Source organism: Capricornis sumatraensis, chromosome 9, assembly GCF_032405125.1.
Source record: "Capricornis sumatraensis isolate serow.1 chromosome 9, serow.2, whole genome shotgun sequence".
Taxonomy (NCBI): domain Eukaryota; kingdom Metazoa; phylum Chordata; class Mammalia; order Artiodactyla; family Bovidae; genus Capricornis; species Capricornis sumatraensis.
The window spans coordinates 37,530,821-37,551,104 of NC_091077.1; the positions used below are offsets into that span (position 1 = coordinate 37,530,821).

Sequence of the window (20,284 nt, forward strand, 5' to 3'; positions counted from 1 at the left end):
GCTTTGACTATGTGCACCTTTGCCAGCAAAGTGATGTCTCTGTTTTTTATACACTGTCTAGGTTTGTCATAGCTTTCCTACCAAGGAGTATGCACCTTTTAATTTCATGGCTGCAGTCACCATCTGCAGTGATTTTAGAGCCTAAGAAAATAAACTGTCACTGCTTCCACTTTTTCCCCTTCTATTTGCCATGAAGTGACAGGACCAGATGCCATGATCTTAGTTTTTTGAAGGCTGAGTTTCAAACCAGCTTTTTCACCCTCCTCTTTTATCCTCATCAAGAGGCTCTTTGATCCTCTTCACTTTCTGCCATTATAGTGGTATTATCTGCACATCTGAGACTGCTGTTATTTCTCCCAGCAATCTTGATTCCAGCTTGTTAGTCACCCAGCCCGGCATTTCGCATGATGTACTCTGCACATATGTTAAATAAACAAGGTGACAATATACAGCCTTATCGTACTCCTCTTCCAATTTTGAACCAGTCAGTTGTTCCATGTGCGGTTCTAATGGCTGCTTCTTGACCCACATACAGGCTTCTCATTGTACTCTACAATGTGGTTAACCAACAAGGCAACTTGAGGTTAGGTGACAGGCTAAGGCCTCCAGGTCCCCCACACACTGCTTGACTGCCCCAAGAGCAAACGAGGTCAATCAATATATCAGCTAACCTGTTACCTACTCGCACTTCAACTGAGCAGTTATAATCTAGAAAAATCCAGTACAGATTCTATTTTACTACCAGCAATGCCCTGATTCCCAAGTACTATGAGAACTTCAGCCAGACAGCCCTGCCAGTAAAGAACAGGAACAGCTCTCAATGCAATCCTGTATCAAGGTCATTCTCTCACCTCTCACACTTGGCAAATGGAGATAAATCACCTACCCTCAGGAGAGTTTCATGACTATGAAAACAAAATGTTTAAGAACAAGATAAAACCATAATGACTATGAGAACAGGCACTAGTCATGGACCTCACTAAAGACAGATGGCAAAGTAATCACTGTGGAAGCATAGTGGCTACTTTATTAAATTGTACATTATTTTCAGTCCTTCTGAGCAAATTTAAAAATGTGACTTATTGTTTATTAATTTCAAGGGTCCAATGAGACAAAGTATAAAAGCACATAGAATACCTGGCATATATTAAATGGTCAATAAATGTTATCTATTATCATTATCTTCTTAATTGTTTAAATGTGGTACTACCAGACATAGTGCTTACTCTCTATGCACTGCAGCCATCAAGACACTCAGCTTTGACGAGCTCCATCTACCTAGAACCCCAGAATTCAGAAAAATATAAAGTGGCAGCACTTACAAAAGAGACAATGAGATATATTGGCCTCTTGCAAATTTCATATAATATCATAAAGAAATTAGTTGTCCTCTCAGCCTTCAAAAAGATCCTAATCCATAAGAACTGACCCAAGGCAACTTATGAGTTTACTTCTTAAATAAACAAAATTTCCTTATAAGAAATCTTTATTTTTTTTTTAGGAATTGCCATTAATTAGATCCCATTTTAAAACATATTTTTAAACTTGTTCTTATTCTATGTAATAGTCCTATGCTGCTGCTGCTAAGTTGCATCAGTCATGTCCGACTCTGTGCGACCCCATAGACGGCAGCCCACCAGGCTCCTCTGTCCATGGGATTTTCCAGGCAAGAGTACTGGAGTGGGGTGCCATTGCCTTCTCCGAATAGTCCTATAGGTAGTACTTAACTCATAAAGAACATCTGTACAATAAAAGAGAAGTGTAAATACACTTAATGGCAGCAGTCTTATTATATTATTAGTCATTAGCATGCCAACATAAAATACTTAAGGACGTGACTATAACTAACTTATAAGTGAATACACAACACCCATCTCAAAGCTAAGAAATCTACAAGCTATATCTAAATATAAATTTGTCAATAATCTATAAATTACTTACCTGTCTACAGCAAAATATTTGATAAATCTAAATCATTCAATCAAACTACTTTAGGTACACGCTTACAGTGTTCATATTTTCTTGTACTTTAGAGTCAAAGAAAGTCAACATACAGTACAATCAGTTGAAAAGTAGAGAAAATACCCAAACAAATAAACTGTGGATAAAAATCTAAACATTATTTACATGAGGCAGAAGAAATTTTCATTTCTTAAAAATAAGACTATCCTATAACTGCTTCCCTGGTGGTTCAGTGGTAAAGAATCCCCCTGAAAATGCGGAAGATGTGGGTTAGATCCCTGGGTGGGGAAGATCCCCTGGAGAAGGAAATGGCAACCCACTCCAGTACTGACTGGGAAATTTCACGGACAGAAAAGCCTGGCAGGCTACACTCTATGGGGCTGCAAAAGAGCCAGATACGACTTAGTGACTGAACAACAAATCCTATAACCAGTGACAGATTTTTAGTAGATTATTTCTTCTCTTATTGAAGCATTCACAAATAATATCATCCTCCTCTTTTCTTAACTAAAAAGGATGATTATAGTATGCCTACCTCACTGGAGTGCTTTGAGTCTCTGTAGAGTTTTGAGCCTTGTAGCTAAAAGCTACCAAGTAAATAAAAGTATTATAATTGAGAAGAGTGATATAAAAGCCAAGATGGTTTAATATAATAGAAAATTACATTTGTAATTGGCACAATGCCATACTATCCCTGTGGACTTGTTCTTTCAGACCACATACTCTATAAAAGGTCACTGTGGGTGAAAAAAAAATCCCACAGGGAGTTCAAGTAGACTATAACGTAATATTAGTAATTAAGGAAGTGGCATTCTTCCTCTATATTCATTCGGGAATTTTTTCTATTAATTAAAAGAAAAGAAACAGTAATTTGTTAAAAAAAAAAATGATGGCTACAGATAATTCAATCTCAATTCCAAAAGCCTGGTTACAAAGGACAATATCGTAACACTGAACAATTTTTTAAGTAAGAGCAAAATACTATATAAGCCATCAAGCCAGTACTCAACTGTCTTCTAATCTTTTCCTAAAAATATTTTCCAGAATAACTTATGTTCCTCACACAATGTTAAACTACAGCACTTCAAATTCAAATTCAATTACACTAAGTTCCTACTATGTGATAGTCATTGTAATAGACATTTCAGAGATATCTCATGCAATTCTATCAATAATCTTAAGACGCAGGTGTTACCAAGCAGATGTTCAAATTGAGAAATGTACTGCAGAAAAACTCGGATTTTTGACCACAGTCTAAGAATTTAAACTCAATCATCTCACTTTAAATCTTATGTCCCCCTGCCCCAATTCTGTCAGACTAGCGTCTCATCTGGCTATGCCACTAATCAAGTGATAAATCATTTAACCTCACTGGGCCTGAGTCTTATCAGTAAACTGGGAGGGTTAAACTATTCCTAGTCAGCCTCTCTCTCTCTAAATGCACTAGTTTAATCCTTTTAAAGTATACAAGTCAGTGGCTTTTCTTCCCCTAAGAAAAAGATTTTTAAGGTACATATATATATGCCAAAGCCTCTGACTGTGTGGATCACAATAAACTGTGGAAAATTCTCAAAGAGATACAAATACCAGACCACCTGACCTGCCTCTTGAGAAACCTATATGCAGGTCAGGAAGCAACAGTTAGTACTGGACATGGAACAGCAGACTGGTTCCAAATAGGAAAAGTACTACATCAAGGCTGTATATTGTCACCCTGCTTATTTAACTTCTATGCAGAGTACATCATGAGAAACACTGGGCTGGAAAAAGCACAAGCTGGAATCAAGATTGCCGGGAGAAATATCAATAACCTCAGATATGCAGATGACACCACCCTTACGGCAGAAAGTGAAAAGGAACTAAAAAGCCTCTTGCAGAAAGTGAAAGAGGAGAGTGAAAAAGTTGGCTTAAAGCTCAACATTCAGAAAACTAGGATCATGGCATCTGGTCCCATCACTTCATGGGAAATAGATGGGGAAACAGTGTCAGACTTTATTTTTGGGGGCTCCAAAATCACTGCAGATGGTGACTGCATCTACATAGCACATTAAAAGGCAGAGACATTACTTTGCCAACAAAGGTCCGTCTAGTCAAGGCTATGGTTTTCCCAGTGGTCATGTATGGATGTGAGAGTTGGACTGTGAAGAAAACTGAGCACCAAAGAATTGATGCTTTTGAACTGTGGTGTTGGAGAAGACTCTTGAGAGTCCCTTGGACTGAAAGGAGGTCCAACCAGTCCATCCTAAAGGAGATCAGTCCTGGGTGTTCATTGGAAGGACTGATGCTAAAGCTGAAACTCCAATACTTTGGCCACCTCATGCGAAGTGTTGACTCATTGGAAAGACTCTGATGCTGGGAGGGATTAGGGACAGGAGGAGAAGGGGATGACAGAGGATGAGATGGCTGGATGGCATCACTGACTTGATGGACGTGAGTTTGAGTAAACGGGAGTTGGTGATGGACAGGGAGGCCTGTCATGCTGCGATTCATGGGGTCATGAGAGTCAGACACGACTGAGGGACTGAACTGAATATACTGTAGCATGAATCGGGACATCATTTCTTTCTATGGCTAATAATACTCCATTTATGTATATACTACCTGTTGATTCATTCATCCATTGATGGGCATATTTAAGTTGTTTCTACCTTTTGGGCTGCTATTACGTACTACTATGAACATGCAACCCACTCCAGTGTTCTTGCCTGGAGATCCTCAGGGACAGGGGAGCCTGGTGGGCTGCCGCCTATGGGGTCGCACAGAGTCGGACACGACTGAAGCGACTCAGCAGCAGCAGCAGCAGCATAAACATGCATGTAGATGTACTTATTTGAATCTTGTTTTCACTTCTTCTGGGTATATATCTAGGAGTGAAACTGCTGAGTCATTTGATAATTCTATATTTAAATTTCTGAGGAAGTAACAAACTACTTGCCATAGTGGCTGCACCACTTTACATTTCCACCAGTGATATATGAGGGTCCTAATTTCTCCATATCATCACCAACACTTATTTTATTTTTTTAGTGATAGCCATCCTAATGGGTGTCAAGTGATATCTCATTGTTTTGTGTATCCCTAGTGACTAATGATGTTGAATATCTTTTCATGTGCATGTTGGCAATTAGTATCCCTATTTTGGAGAAATGCCTGTGCAAGTCTTTTACCCATTCTTTGAGTTGTTTATCTTTTTGTTGGTGAGTTTTAGGAGTTCTCCACATATTCTAGATAGAAATTCCTTATCAGATATATAATTTGCAAATATTTTATCTCATTCTTTAAGTTATCTTTCCTTTTTCTTCATAATGTCCTTTGACACACAAATTTTTAATTCTGATGAAGTCCAATTTATCTATTTTGTTGTGCTTTGGGAATTATATCTAAGAATCCATTGCCAAATCCACCTAAGATCTCTTTTTTGCTGGAAAATTCCATCAGCCTTTGCTCATTCTATAAATAAAGTTGCATATGAATAATTTTATTTGTTTTATTGCTGAGAGTTATTAAAGGGTGATTTGGGGAGCTTTTATTATATTGCCCTTACCAAAGAAGCGGCAGTATTTTAAGTTTGGATGAAATTGCCCTTTAAAGATGGATAGGTTGGAACTCCTTGAGATAAAATGGAGTAACTCTGAAAGAAATTGCACTTTTGCTTGTTTATTAAAAAAAAGAAAAAAGAAAGAGGAAAGAGGGGAAGAAAGGAAAGGAGGGAGCAAATTCTCTTCATTTGACAAAGTCTTCGGTTAGTAATCACACATAGACAATTTTAAAAGGCACCTTAAACTATATGTTGAAAACATGATTATTAGAAAAAAAAAGTTTATCCTGCAATAAAAAGTAAATACTCCAGCAGCTACTAAAATGTTCTCTAATACATGGATGGCATTTCTATGATCTACTTCCCTCACTTCAGCCAATATATTAGTATCTGTCAACTGGCTTAAACATGGCTTTAAAGCAAGTATACTGCTAAAGAATTACTAAAAAAATAAACCATATTTACCAAAAAACAGAATATTCCATAACCATTTAAAAATTCATCTACTGACAAAGATATTTATAATGTAATATTCCATGAGGGGGGAAATACTTAATAATTGATAGATTTGGAAAGCTATATGCCAATTAAGTATGTCATTCAAAATTATTATCTTTAGATAGAATTATAGACAAATTTTATTTTCTTACATTTTCTGATTTTTCTACAATGTAAATTACTCAAGTAAATCTAGCAAAATACAAAGGAATAAAAAAAGAGATAAAACTAAAATTCCCTAAAATAAGTTTGGGTAAAACTGCCCTTTAAAGATGAAATTAATAAGTAGGAATTTCTGTCTACACATTTACCTGTTATTACATTTCATCTGTGTGATTTGTCAGCTATATGTTTTGGTTAACTAATCACAACAATAACAACAACAAATGTACAGAGTTTCACTGAAGTTTTAACAGCACAGTTATAGAGTATCAGTCAAGTTTACATAAACTCCAGAGAACACCAACAAAAGAACTTTTAAAAGCTTAATATGATGTTTTAAAAACTGTGTATGATATGTTACTTCATTAATTAGACATAGGGATCAAAACTTTCCTGAAACAAGCAAATTATTAAGGTTTGTAAAACTTAGATTATATTAATCCTCTTTGTTTTTGCTAGTAGTAGGAGGTGAGATAAGTGACGCAATAATTGCTCTACCAACCCTGTTCCATCAATGGCCCTAGTTACGTTCCCACTGCCTATGGATACCATTCTCCATTAAATGATAGTCACCACAGGCACCCCAGTGAAGTCGCTCAGTTGTGTCCGACTCTTTGCAACCCCATGGACTATAGCCCACCAGGCTCCTCCCTCCATGGGATTCTCTGGGCAAGAGTATGGAGTGGGTTGCCATTTCCTTCTCCAGGGGATATTCCCGACCCAGGGATTGAACCCAGGTCTCCCACATTCCAGGCAGACGCTTCACCCTCTGAGCCACCAGGGAAGCCATTAAATGATATGGTGACTGAAACTGGCTATTTTCTGTGCACTAACTGAACAGCTACCTTCAGATCCTCAAAAATACCATTCAGCTCTGGAATTAAAACACAGAACTGATGATGCTGAGTTAATGTTAATGAATTTAGCATCATGGGGGTCACGGGCGATCACCGTGTGGGGCAGGAGAAGGAGGTGTTTCAAGATGGAGAGCGGTACTGAATACTATTCAGAGGTCTGAAGATTCAAACAAAAAATTCCTGAGTGATCCTGGAACTCACGCGTCTGAGGGTCCTCTGTACCACCAATGACTCTAACAAGGGTGCGGCAAGAGTTCTAGTTCGATCATCAGTCAGTTTCTCACTCGCCATCATGCCACCCCCAGCATACACTATATCCTCACTTTCCAGCTGACCTGATTTAGAATCTGTGGTCCATAACCAAAATCACTCCCTTGTATGCAAAGTCAATCCTTTGTCCCTTTCTCTCTTCATCTGATATACTTGGCGAAGATGAAACCCTGATTAAACCTAAATATCTACCTACTTCACATCTGCCCTAGAGCAATTAAAAATGGATGAAGGAAAATGTATATCCTTTCAACAGTTCTCGTTTCAAATTCATGGTCACAAAGCTCAAACGGGCAATGGGCACTGGTCAGTAACAGTGAAATAGTCTAAAATAACTAGGTTGTTCATTTTCCCAATATTCAAAATGACTACTTCATACTTTTTCCTCTGTTCTCAAAACTCCAAGACCTATCCACTCCCCCAACAAATAACCACATTCAGAAAACAGAAGCAACCAGTTACAGCTTTCCCTTCTACCACCAAAACGACCTACCTGGTCCATCCTCTTTGCTTTTAGCTGTTACAACAAGTAGTACATTCCTACTCTCATCACAGCCCAACCGTCTCACTTGTGCTCTGGCTCTCTTGTCTTGTCACTTTCTTAAGGATCTCACACCCTTCTCGGTCCAGCAGCATCAATTTTTCCCCCAGTAGGTGTGGCACTGGCATGCAAACCTTCTCTGCCATCTTGCGCCGCTGGATCCACATCCCTCTACAGTGACTGTTCTGTTTTGCTTTCACTTCCTTACCTCATTTTCTGTCCTCAGTTTACTCCAGTCAGGATTCGTTTCCCTCTCAATTGTTACAGAGATTACAATTGTCCAGGTTATCAGCAAAGTCCTCCTAACCAAATCCAACAGTCATGTAGATGTCTGCTCTTCTTTTCTGACCTCTGAGTGGTATTCAATACCGACCCCCAGCTTGAAACACCTCCTTCTCCTGCCCCACACGGTGATCACCAGGGACCCCCATGACGCTGAATTCTTTTTTTTTTTTTTAACTGCTATGTAGTGACTGTAAGTTCAGGCTATTGTGGCAGGTGAACCTAAGTTCAAATCTTGCCTACATCACTTTTTAAAATCCAAACTTAAAGAGTCAGTTGCTCAGTCATGTCCGACTCTTTATGACCCCGTGGACTGTAGGCTGCCACGCTCCTCTGTCCATGGAATTCTTCAGGGGAGGATATTGGAGTGGGTAGCCATTCCCTTCACCAGGGGATCTTCCCAACTCAGGGATTCAACCTGGGTTTCCAATCTAGGGAAAGATATTTAACCACTGAGACTAGGTTCTCAATCTACAAACTAGGAAAAATATTAGTGCCTAATTCCCAGCTGTGAGGGTTAAATTAGTAACTTCAGTTCCCTCTTTTACCTATTACAGCATGTAAAGTAATTCGCTCTCCAAGAAATGCTCTCTCCCTTCAGTTGCTAGCTGCTCCTTTCCTAATCACTGTGAAAAGCTCCTCCAGCTCTATTTGCCTTTTAAATTTGGGAATTCATAAGGTTCTATACTCCTTCCCTAAGCAACTAAGCTCTTCCATCTCATAACTGAAATTATAATCAAAACCTCAATGATTTCCAAGGCTCAATTTCTGGTGTATCACCCGTCCCCTACCTCACCAACTGCCATGCAAAAATCTCTACCTGCATCTCTCAGCTATCTCATACTCAACAAGCCCAAAAGATAAGGCTCTCTCCTTTTTCATGTGTTCTTCCTCCACCTCAAACTCCCCTTTCTGTTGCAGTCTCCAACTCCTTGCTGTCAGTTTCCACAGTTTCAGTATTTCCTCTTTGTAACAGTCACTAAACTTACATTTACAGGCTTAGAATATGTACTCCCTTTTAGAACATAAGCCCCACGATGGAAAGTAAAATCTGTCTACATCAAAAATACCTTGCCTAGTATGCCATGCATGCATGTGTACGTGTTCAGGTGCTCAGTCATGTCCAGCTCTTTGGACACTATGGACTGCAGGACACCAGGCTTCTCTGTCCATGGGATTTCCCAGGCAAGAATACTGGAGCAGGTCACCATTTCCTCCTCCAGGGAGCTTTCCAACCCAGGAATTGAACCCATGTCTCCTGCTTTCTCCTGCATTGGCAGGCAGATTCTTTACCACTAGGCCCATCGCATGAATAATAAATGTGTTTAATGAGTGTTTCTTGAATTGAATTTGAGATATTTTAGAAGCTTGCTCATTTAACTTACTGAACTGAACTTACCAGCATTTCATTTGTTTAGATGTCTAATTCATTGTTAACACTTTTATTTCAAAATACTTAAGCCACTCATTTACATTAGTATTATTTCTAACCCACAGAAATATTTTAAAGAAAATTTAAAGGTACTCAAACATACTATTTTTGAGGAATTCTACAATTATCAATTGCCACTGGATTTCAAAAAATAGAGAGGTTCAGAAGCTAGGAAAGGCAAGTGAGGGTAATACTATTTGTTTCCTTACTTTGGAATTTCACAAAATTTTTGAAAAGAATTTTAGTAAAAAGATGATTTTTTTAAATTATGAAATGCATGAATATGGGGTATTCTTTGTTTTAAAAGGATTTACTCCTACAAGACATTTTTATCTAACTACCATCATACTTTCTGTATTAATACTTTGTTTTCACTCAAAGATATATAGTGTCTAAAACAATATTTTTGCTAGCTTAGAAAGTCTTATTATGGATAAATGTGGACTTTTCATGAGGCAGCTTAAAATACAGATAAAGGGTTACACATACACACTCTTCACACACATACAAAGGGGTTCACTTTGTGATATTAAGGAGTTGTACACATATGATGTGAACACTTCAATATACTTGAATACTTAAGATCTTTTAGAAAGTCATATTAATCAGGAAACTTAAAAATAAACCAAAAAAAAAAAAAAACCACTAAATTGAGGAAAGACATCTCTATATTGCTCTCATTTAGAAAACATGACACCTTAAAGGATACTACCATTGAGAAATTCATCACAATGAAAAAGGACAGAAAACAAAATTAGGAATCAGAAAACTAGAGCCACAAATTCTTAGAAATATTTAAATAAGTAAATATGATTCCAAAGAATCAGGCTTTTTTTTTTTTTTCAAAGTATATGTGCAATTGTCTACCAAATAGGGGCTGTTTTACTTTCTCTAAGCTGCTAGAATATTTCGTAAGATTGCTTTCCACATGTTCTTTAATAATATAGAACACATGTAACAAAAGCTTGTTTAATGTGTATACTATTGGAATAAAGAAATTATAAATGAGAGGGCTCTATAATACTATAAAAATACCTGGACTTTCACTGGTCTAAAATTATCCAAAGTATAATAATTAACTAGTTATCAAAGAACTTCTTTTTGAGACAGTAATGTTGTATCCTTCTCTGGAAAATTTTAAATCCCTCAAAGGCAACCTAAAATGTTCCTAAAATGATTATGAAAAGCCTATTATCTAACTATAGTCAGATCTTTTTTTTGTTTACACCCTTCACCCAGCAATTATACTCCTGAAAAATAACTGTAAATTCCAAAGATGCTTTATTCATTCATTCATTCATTCATTTGAATATGGAAAAGATCTGTTACAGAGTTAAGCGAAAAAGCAGAATAGAAAATCAAAGAAGACTTGCAAAAGAGTCTATTGAACAAACACTGCAATAAAAGATGTCTGCATAGCTGTGGTAAATCTGAGTTTTTCTTTCTATATCTCTAAAATTTTCACAATAAACAATTACAACTTAGGTAATTAAAAAAAGACCCCAAAAAATCTTTTAAAAAGATAAGCAATATTCATCAATCATTTCATGTCAAAAGTAAAAACCACTGACCTCAAAATTTTTCTGAACCCTGAATAAAACCATTCCAAATGACACAAATGAAAGTTAGTACCTTGACACAAACCTGCTCATTAGACAAAGCTCATTTTATAAATTTCTAGTCAGAATCAGTGAGTAAAATACCCAAGACTTTACAGAGTAATTTTTCAGATCGTAAGATCGTATACTGCACAAAAGGGAAAAAAACTCTGACTGATGAAAGAGATTATCTTCTCATACCACATCTAGTATTGAATAGTAATAACAAAACTTCAATTCTTTTTCCCAAACCAAAAGAAAGCATCACTGTTTTTTTAAAAATCACTCATAACAAAAGGTATAAGAAAAAGCAACTGGAAGGTCATACAGCAAAACATAACAAGCCTATGGGTGAAAAGTGAAGTGGGTTCTAGAATTATACATGATTTTAACTGGCTTTTTTCCTATATTTTCCAAAATGTCCATTATAAATATACATACATCTACTGTAAGAGAGAAAAACGAACTTAAATTATCAAGAGAATATGCTGAAACATATTCACTATACAGATATTAGATTGATAAAAATACAGCATTTGTAAAAATTTAGACCTGCTCATCAAAGCAGCTCAGAAAAATTTGAAGGTCCTCCAAAATCAGTCACTATGAACACTGTCCTTAAGGAAATCAAAATACTTTAAACTTCTAATACAAAGAGCTCATGATTTGAACCACATATGCTTTTCTCTTACTAAAACACCTGTTATATATACAGCTAAGGATATGTTTTTAATGACATACCCTATTTCTTTGTTCACAACACATCAACATCAATGATGTCATACACCCCTTACAGTAAGGTCTGTCAATAACTACAGCCTCTACTGACTGGGATAACATCAAAACATACAACCTTACTTACTATATAAAGGAATATATTAGTGTCTTTCATTGACTTAAAGTGTAAGATTGCTTCAACTTAATCAAATAAAAAGAAAATGCAAAGGAAATTTAGAATCCACATAACTATAGTTTCATGAAGAACAAAAATAATAAAACAATCATTGCATTTTAGAAAAACCCTCATACACCCTGAAACATATACACATATTATAGGATAAGTGTTAAATTATTCAATAAGCAAAATGATACAGGATCCTAGCAATAAGTATAGCATAAGACTCAAATAAAACTGCCTGACTTCAAATCCCAACTTTGTTTATTGTGTGTTAGTCGCTCTGTCGTGTCCAGCTCTTTGTGACCCCATGGACTAGAGCCGGCCAGGCTCCTCTCTCCATGAAATTTTCCAGGCAAGGATACTGGAGTGGGTTGCCATTTCCTTCTCCAGGGGATCTTCCCGACCCAGGGATTGAACCCAGGTCTCCTGCATTGCAGGTGGATACTTCACCGACTAAGCTACTAGGGAAGCCTTGTTTATTAGTTAGGAACAATCTAGGAAAATAAATTAATTATACATGTTTCCATTTCTCCATCTATCTATAAAATACAGATAAAAATAAGAATTTATACCTGGAAGACATTTTAAATATTACAAGAGGCAAGCCCATATCTACATAGAGTAAGCACTAAAAAAAAGCTTTTCCCCCGTTCCTCAGTCTAAATAGAATTTGTCATACATTTTGCATGAAAACCTCTAATTTTTAAAATTAGTATTAAAAGTCTTAAGTTCACTGGAGATCATAATTAACCTTCTACAATGTGAGCACAATCCAACTGAACAGTTAGATAAAAGTCTAGAAAGCTTTCTTGTCAAGATGATTTTATCTCAGCTGTTTCAAAATAAAGAAGAAAAAAAGAAACACAAGGATTCTTAAAAGATGTACAAAAAGAATTTAGAATTGCTGTATTAACAAAATATGATTGTTCTCAACAGCAAATTTACTGAGGAAAATGAATGATTAACAGTAAAATTCAAATATTTTAGTGTTTTTAGGATATTCAAAGTTAAAGTGTTGATGCCATTCAGAATTATCAGATCTGTTACGTATAAATTGCTATTCTCTATAAACGACGAAATTTCAACTGTCTATGACTAGTCTGAAATTAGTTATACTCTAATCTAATACAGCCATTCAACTATCTTTGGGAATACTGTATTCTCTTCTCTCATAAAGAAATTAATACAAGTGACAGAAGGTAACCAAAAAATCAACAGTGTGGAAGGCTTTTTAATAAATTTCATTTTGGCAAATGATCACATATAAATTAGCAAACATTGAAATCATAATGATTTCATTTATTTGTTCTGTACATATCTGGTTAACAGGCACTAATTCTGTTGATGGAAACAAGAGAACTCTATTGTTATATACAGATTAGAAATGTAAACACTTAGCATTTCCCACAACTACTGACTTCACAAATTACTTTGAATGTTATTTCAAATAACATTTTGAGTGCCAGAGATTAGGTAAGCAAAGAGCTCTACTGCCCCCTAATGAAATAAACCAAAGGAAAAAAAGCCAAAAAACTCAGAAAACTTGTTTTGAGCTATGTGTGGAACAGGAAAATAATCTTACTTTGCTAAATCCAGTAGACAAGCACTATGAAAATTAACTGAAAACGACTAGAATATCTATCAACATACTATAAGAAAAGCTAGGATCATCCAGTTTCCATGATAAAATTAGTAGCAAAACAGGAAAGCCTTGAGACAGAAATGTTCTAAGAGAAAGGAGGTCAGTACAACAATGTTATCTAAAGTGATAGCAATTAAAACTTCACTGCAGGCTACGCTTTTCATGTGTATGTTGGTAGGGAAGAAGAGAGAGATTCTTAGAAACCACACTTTAACACTGAATTACAGTAAGTTTTCAATTTAGCAGCTTAAAAGTAAATACTATCAAAATACTCTCTTATAATTTGCACTAACTCTAATCATGTCAGAATTATTTTAATAATGTGTACTTTCAAAATAACTACACTATAAAGCATACATATGAAAGAATTTTACCTGTTTCCTTTTTTTTTTTTAAATGACAGTTTCTTAAGCACGACAACTTTGTCCTTCATGATACTCTGCATCATACACTAACCAATGATAACTTTCAATCTTCCTTTTAATAAAAGTTCTCCCTTCCTTTAACCAATCTGGTTTTTAAAACACATTCCGTACTCGTGTTCCTTTCACCTAATATTCTAACCTGTCTAGAATTTCTGAATTCTCATTTCAGAAGAGAGCAAATATTTGGAGGAAGAGGAGTGTGTGTCCTTAATAATCAAAGTTATATAAAAATTAACATCAAGGAATCAGACATAACAAGAGTACAAAGAACAGAATGAGAGATCATAAAAACATGGAGAGAAAGTAAAGCCTCCCAGCTTCAGTTCATGGAGGGCACAGCGCTGTGGTAGTTCACTGTCCCTTTAGAGATGGGGCACACATCACATGGAGAGGGCATGTTTCCATCCAGGTTGATCATACCTGTACATTCCATTACACGTCTACTGTTCACAAGGTAAGGAATGGGGGCCAAATCCATAAAAATGCCACAGGAGAGACAGGCAATACAGACAAAGAGGTTCACTTAAATCTGCATACCAAAAGAAAATATCTTGTACATCTGTGTGCTACAGCTCTCTTCTCAAGCGCCTGTTAATGAAAATGGTTCTCCAGCTGTACAAGTGCATGTGTGTGAGGAAGTCACTTCAGTCATGTTCGACTCTTTGTGACCCTATGGACTGTAGCCCACCAGGCTCCATGGGATTCTCCAGGCAGAAATATTGGAGTGGGTTGCCATCCCCTCCTCCAGGGGATCTTCCCGACCCAGGGATGAAACCAGCATCTCTTAGGTCTCCTGCACTGGCAGGAGGGTTCTTTACAACTTAGCCTAAGGGTAATTAAATGTCTGTTCAAAATTTTAAAACAGCAACAAACAGAAAAATACAAATGTCCTCAAGCCTGTGTCTCAAATGAGTTGGATCTCACATATGTATAAATTTCCTGAATAATATGAATTGAAAACTTGACTCTTTTACTTGAAGCGTTACTCATTCTTGCCTACTGCCTAAAAATATAACTGACTCAGACACATTTTGAAGACATAATAAAGAAGCTGGGAGGACTCAAGCAACCCAAAGCCAAGCATCCCAAAGTCCATCACTGCCAAAGTGATGACCTTTAAAAGCTATCCAACAGAGGGGTCAGAAACAGTGCCCTTCCACCTATAAATTCCACACAGCCACTCAGACTTCACATACAAGAGTCATGAGAGATAAAGTGAAGGTACACTGGAGAACATGTACATGTGTGTGTGAATGTATAGCGGTGTATTTTCCCTCATGGAGCAGTCCCAGTCCATACTAGTGAGCTCCAGATTATTACCCTAAACGTAAAGGAATGTTTTCCTTAGTTCACAGGGGAAAAAAGAATAAAAGACTTTCCAGGCTATCCTTTACCTCCCTAAGCCCACTAAGCACACATATGAAAAACACGATCAAGAAATAAAAGGGAGAAAGATTGAAAGAAAAGAGGAAAGGTTAATTTCCTTAAGAAATAAAGTTGGTAACAGCTTTGGTTTGAAACAAAGAGATTTACTTATTCATTAGCCCAAAAAAACTTTTAGTGATGATGACGAAGATGGCAGCAGCCAGCATTTATAGAACATGATGTACTTCACAAACAATGAGCATTTGATCTTCCTTAGACCCCTGTGAGGCAGATAGTACTATTCCTGTTTTATAGATGAAGAAGCTAAAATTCATAAGGATTAAGTAACTTGCCCAAGGTAGCTACTAAATTGCAGAGCATATTTAATATACAAGTCAATTCAACACTTAATTGTTACATTTATGTTATCTTCTGGTGAAAATGTGTGAAATGAAATGACTCTTTGGAAACACTGTAATAAATTAACAAATTTTATGTATGTATGTGTGTGTGTGTGTGTGTTAAGATCCAACTCAAATGCCTCAAAATTCTGTAGACATGTAACTGGAGATAGGCACTGAATCCAGTTCTTATAAAAGTCAGAAACATACAATCCATAATAGTGGGTTGGCCAAAAGGTTCATTTGGGAAAATCCAAACGAAGTTTCTGGGCAACCCAATAAACAGTGAAAGTGCTAACAAATAAGTAATAATATACACACCCTTCAAAGCCCATTATTTCAGTAAATAATATTTCTTTCATTATTCTCCGATCACATACAGTCATAATAATCTCTTCTTCTTCAGATCTTCCTAACTCATTCTCACCTCTATTTCACTTGTCTTAAAATAAACATTTTCATTTATTTGAGGGAAAAAAGGTCACTTCCTCTTCTCGCTATTAAGGATACTCAATTACAGTAAAAAATATATGTATGTAAAAAATAGCTCTGGTTGACATGTGAAATATACATTTCTTTAAATGCTATAATAATAAAAACTATTCCACAGCAACTCTTTAACCTCTGATAACATGTTCAAGTTTTCTGAAATTAATACTAAGGAAGAAATCACCATGCAGTATAAAACTAATCCAAAATTTGATTTTGTAAGAGCTGAGATTTAAACATACCCACAAACATACTATACATACACAAACACAATACAGGTCACCTTCATATTCCAGGCATTGGTTGGACAACAATATTCCCTCTGCCATATGTATGCAGGTTAAAACACAAAACACCCAGAAATATTCACAAATACCTAAAACATTAAAATTGTAATTTTATTATGACTACCACCAATGTTCTCCCATTGCAGAATTCAAAAGAATATGTTATAACATGTTCTTACAAGAACGCCACCTTGTAAGCGAATCTGGTTTCTCAAATAAAAAAAGTGAAGTATAAATCTGACATCAAAACTTGCACAAATAAAGATCCGTCATTTTGTTAATCCTTGTCTAATTTTAATTAAATTATTTTTTAATTTTCAATCCAGAGAGCAAAGACCCTGCCAACAATAAAGTACAAGACATAGGAAACAAAATACACCATTTCAATGAGGTACTCTCTCTCACCTTCGAATCTTCATTGCTCACTCCCAGCTGTAACACAGCTTGAGGAGATTTTAGTTTTGCTTCGGCAGAGTGAGCCATCTGAAGGTTAAGCTGCCATCCGACCGTCTCGAGCTACAAAAGACAAGTGTAGATTGGAATCAGATGGTACAGAAGGAAGAAAACACTCCACTTTAAGCAAATCTCCGGTCAGCAGGAATGAACATGGATAGCCTGGACTTTGTGGAAAGTCAGTTCCTGGGCTCCTTCAACCTGCACACTCTGAACATTCTCCCTCTGGGCTCATTAGATTGGCCTCATGCCATGCCTGTCAAATTCAAGCCTAAAACTGGTCTTTAAATACATTCTGTTCTAAAAATAAAAGTTCTGAGACTAGGCAATGAAATACACTAAAGGAGTCAATGGTTTTTAGACAGTAAATTACTATTTTAAAACAGTATATTTTCAAGCCAATGGTTTTTAAATAGTTATAAATTGTAACTAGTAAATAGCATATATATGTAATAACTACTCTAAATGACCTCCCATTATCTTTCAAAACTCTTTGCAATAAGTAGAACAAGGTAAAACTTTTTTTTTTTTAATTTAGTGGGAAACTGAAGTGCCCAGATGGTAAGAGGTTCACACATTTAGACACAGTTAGTGAGACTGGAAGAGAGCCAGACAAAGAATTGATATCTACTTACTAGTGAGCAGGTGTTATCATGCTTTCCAAAGTACTCTAACCTACTATGGTTCCCAGTTATGACAGAAACTAATTAGAATACTTCCTTTGAATTTATTAATTAACACAACAGCAAAATTTAATCAGGAAGGCAAAGACAGAAAAGAGACTAAAGCAGTTTAAGTTTCAAAATATTAAGCAACATCAGAGCAGCTTTATTGAACATGACAGATTACTGATTTTTCCAACCTCAAAACTATAAGTATAAAGTTTTAAATCTAATTTCCATGGAGAAGGAAATGGCAAGCCACTCCAGTATTCTTGCCTGGGAAAAGTAATTTAAAAAAAATAATAATAAATAAAAATAAATAAATAAATAAATAAATCTAATTTCCAGTAAATCCAAAGTATCAATATTTAGGGTAGTTTTGTGACATGCAACTCTCATATACCTCTGACAACTCGACTCTAGTAATTGATTTACTGAAACTACCTCAGCTACACTGGTAAAAATGGCAGACTCAAAACAACTTTTACTTAACTGGAATACTAATTGCTAACTTGAAAGACTGTTCAACAGTTAGAATCACAGCAATGACTCAAAGCCAAATTGGAAAGAGAGCAATGAAAGTATTATCTATTCAAGAGAGGATGTGATGAGAAAATAAAGATACAGTTCTGTTCTTTCTGGCACTGAACCTTTAAGAGGTTATGGGTAAAAAGAGCGAAGATGTTGCAGAGACATAATCCATAATACCACAAGTAAAAAAATCAATTAAATGGTACACATGGAGCAAGGATCCGTAATGTACTGAGTTTTAATACTAATTATAGTAAAACAGTCTCTAACACTAGCTCACCACTATTTTCAACAGTCCACAGGGTCCATAAAGACTCAAATATGGCCTAGCAGACGGAACAATTATTTTCAACAGTTACAGGCAACATATTCTCCAACATAACAGGAGAAAACATGTCACAACTACTCTCATATATCCAAGCATTCTGATACACAGTCTTAATTGAAAAACATCCTGTAGGTATTCATATGAACCTATAAGACACTGCTTTGATCTCATTTAACTAATCCTATACTCGTCCTTTAAGCACTTAAGATAAACAACAAAGATAAATATTAAGTAAATAAATTAAAATATGGTCCCACTGTGGTCAGGTCTTTGCACAAATGAATGTATACTTAGTCACTGCATAGAGGTGGAATGGGGCAATTAAGATCACTGAGCTTAAAGCGTATGCTTTAGTTCATACTTAAGCCACTACTCACTACCTAGGTGGCCCTAATAATTAAGTCACAATTTTTCAAGATCTCAAATTCCTCATAGGAAGCGGAAATAAATCTATCTGAATTATCTGCTTTTTTCCTGAGTTATTGGCAATACTAAATAAGACAATGCATATTCAAATTGTTTTGGAAACTCCAAAGCATTATAAATATAAGGCATTTTGATTACCTAATTTTTCCTATGGTATTTTTTAATACTATCTTTTAAATAGAGTAGGCACTCTATGCTGAATTGAATTGAAGCAAATAAAAAATACAAGCAAAGGTAATTTTAAAAGTATCATAACATGGAAGAGGGAGAGGGTGGGATGATTTGGGAGAATGGCATTGAAACATGTATAATATCATATATGAAACAAATCGCCAGTCCAGGTTCGATGCATGATACAGGATGCTTGGAGCTGGTGCACTGGGATGACCCAGAGGGATGGTATGGGGAGGGAGGTGGGAGGGGGGTTCAGGATGGAGAACACGTGTACACCCATGGCGGATTCATGTTGATGTATGGCAAAACCAATACAATATTGTAAAGTAATTAGCCTCCAATTAAAATAAATAAATTTATATTTAAAAATAATAAAAAAATAAAAGCAAAAAAAATTCATTTGGTTTTTTGTTACTTGTATTTATCCCTGTGCATGTCTTGCATCTATTGATCATTAAATGCTATTTTTCCTAAAAAATAAATAAATAAAAGCATCATGACTAAAAACATTGCTGACTGACTTTCTTAAATTTTAGAGCCTTTTCTATTGTTGTGTGATTTAAAAGCATTCATCCCATGCCCACAAGAAACAGTAAACTAAAAAGTTAAAAAAAAATGTATGTAGTTGTTGTTGTTCAGCCACTAAGCCTCTCATATGTAGACATATGCACATATACACACCCACACATAAAATTTCATATGAAAAGAGCAGCATCCAGAAACCTCAAATGCAGAGGGAATAAAGGAGAACTACAAGTATTTTTTTTAATATTTTACAGTTACACAGAGCAATAAGAAAAACAAACCTAACAAGATCTTTCCAGTGAAACTAGGAGATAATACCAGCACTACTCTTATTATCCCCATTTTACAGATAAAATGTGCGAAAGTAAACAACTGGGGAAGAGAAGAGTAGATGGAGGCTCCTTATGCTTGTTACTATTGCCACTTTTCTCTTAGTTGGAAATTATATCAAAGTCAAAAGTTATAAAAATTAATTCTAGTAAAAATCATCAATGGATACTAAATTTAAGTGGAGAAGGTCTGATTTGAAATGAATAGT

The 20,284-nt window shown here is 35.9% G+C and overlaps 1 protein-coding gene across 2 annotated transcripts in view; it reads right to left on the minus strand.

The window, feature by feature from the left end:
- COMMD10 (COMM domain containing 10) overlaps positions 1–20,284 on the minus strand; it is a 190,930-nt gene that overhangs the window by 144,136 nt on the left and 26,510 nt on the right. For both annotated transcript variants that reach the window (XR_011145385.1, XM_068980626.1), the window contains exon 5: positions 17,053–17,163. Coding sequence is in view for 1 of the 2 variants with exons in the window: in XM_068980626.1 (XP_068836727.1) it covers positions 17,053–17,163 (111 nt within the window). In the remaining variant the exon portion in view is untranslated. The remainder of the gene's footprint in view (positions 1–17,052; positions 17,164–20,284) is intronic.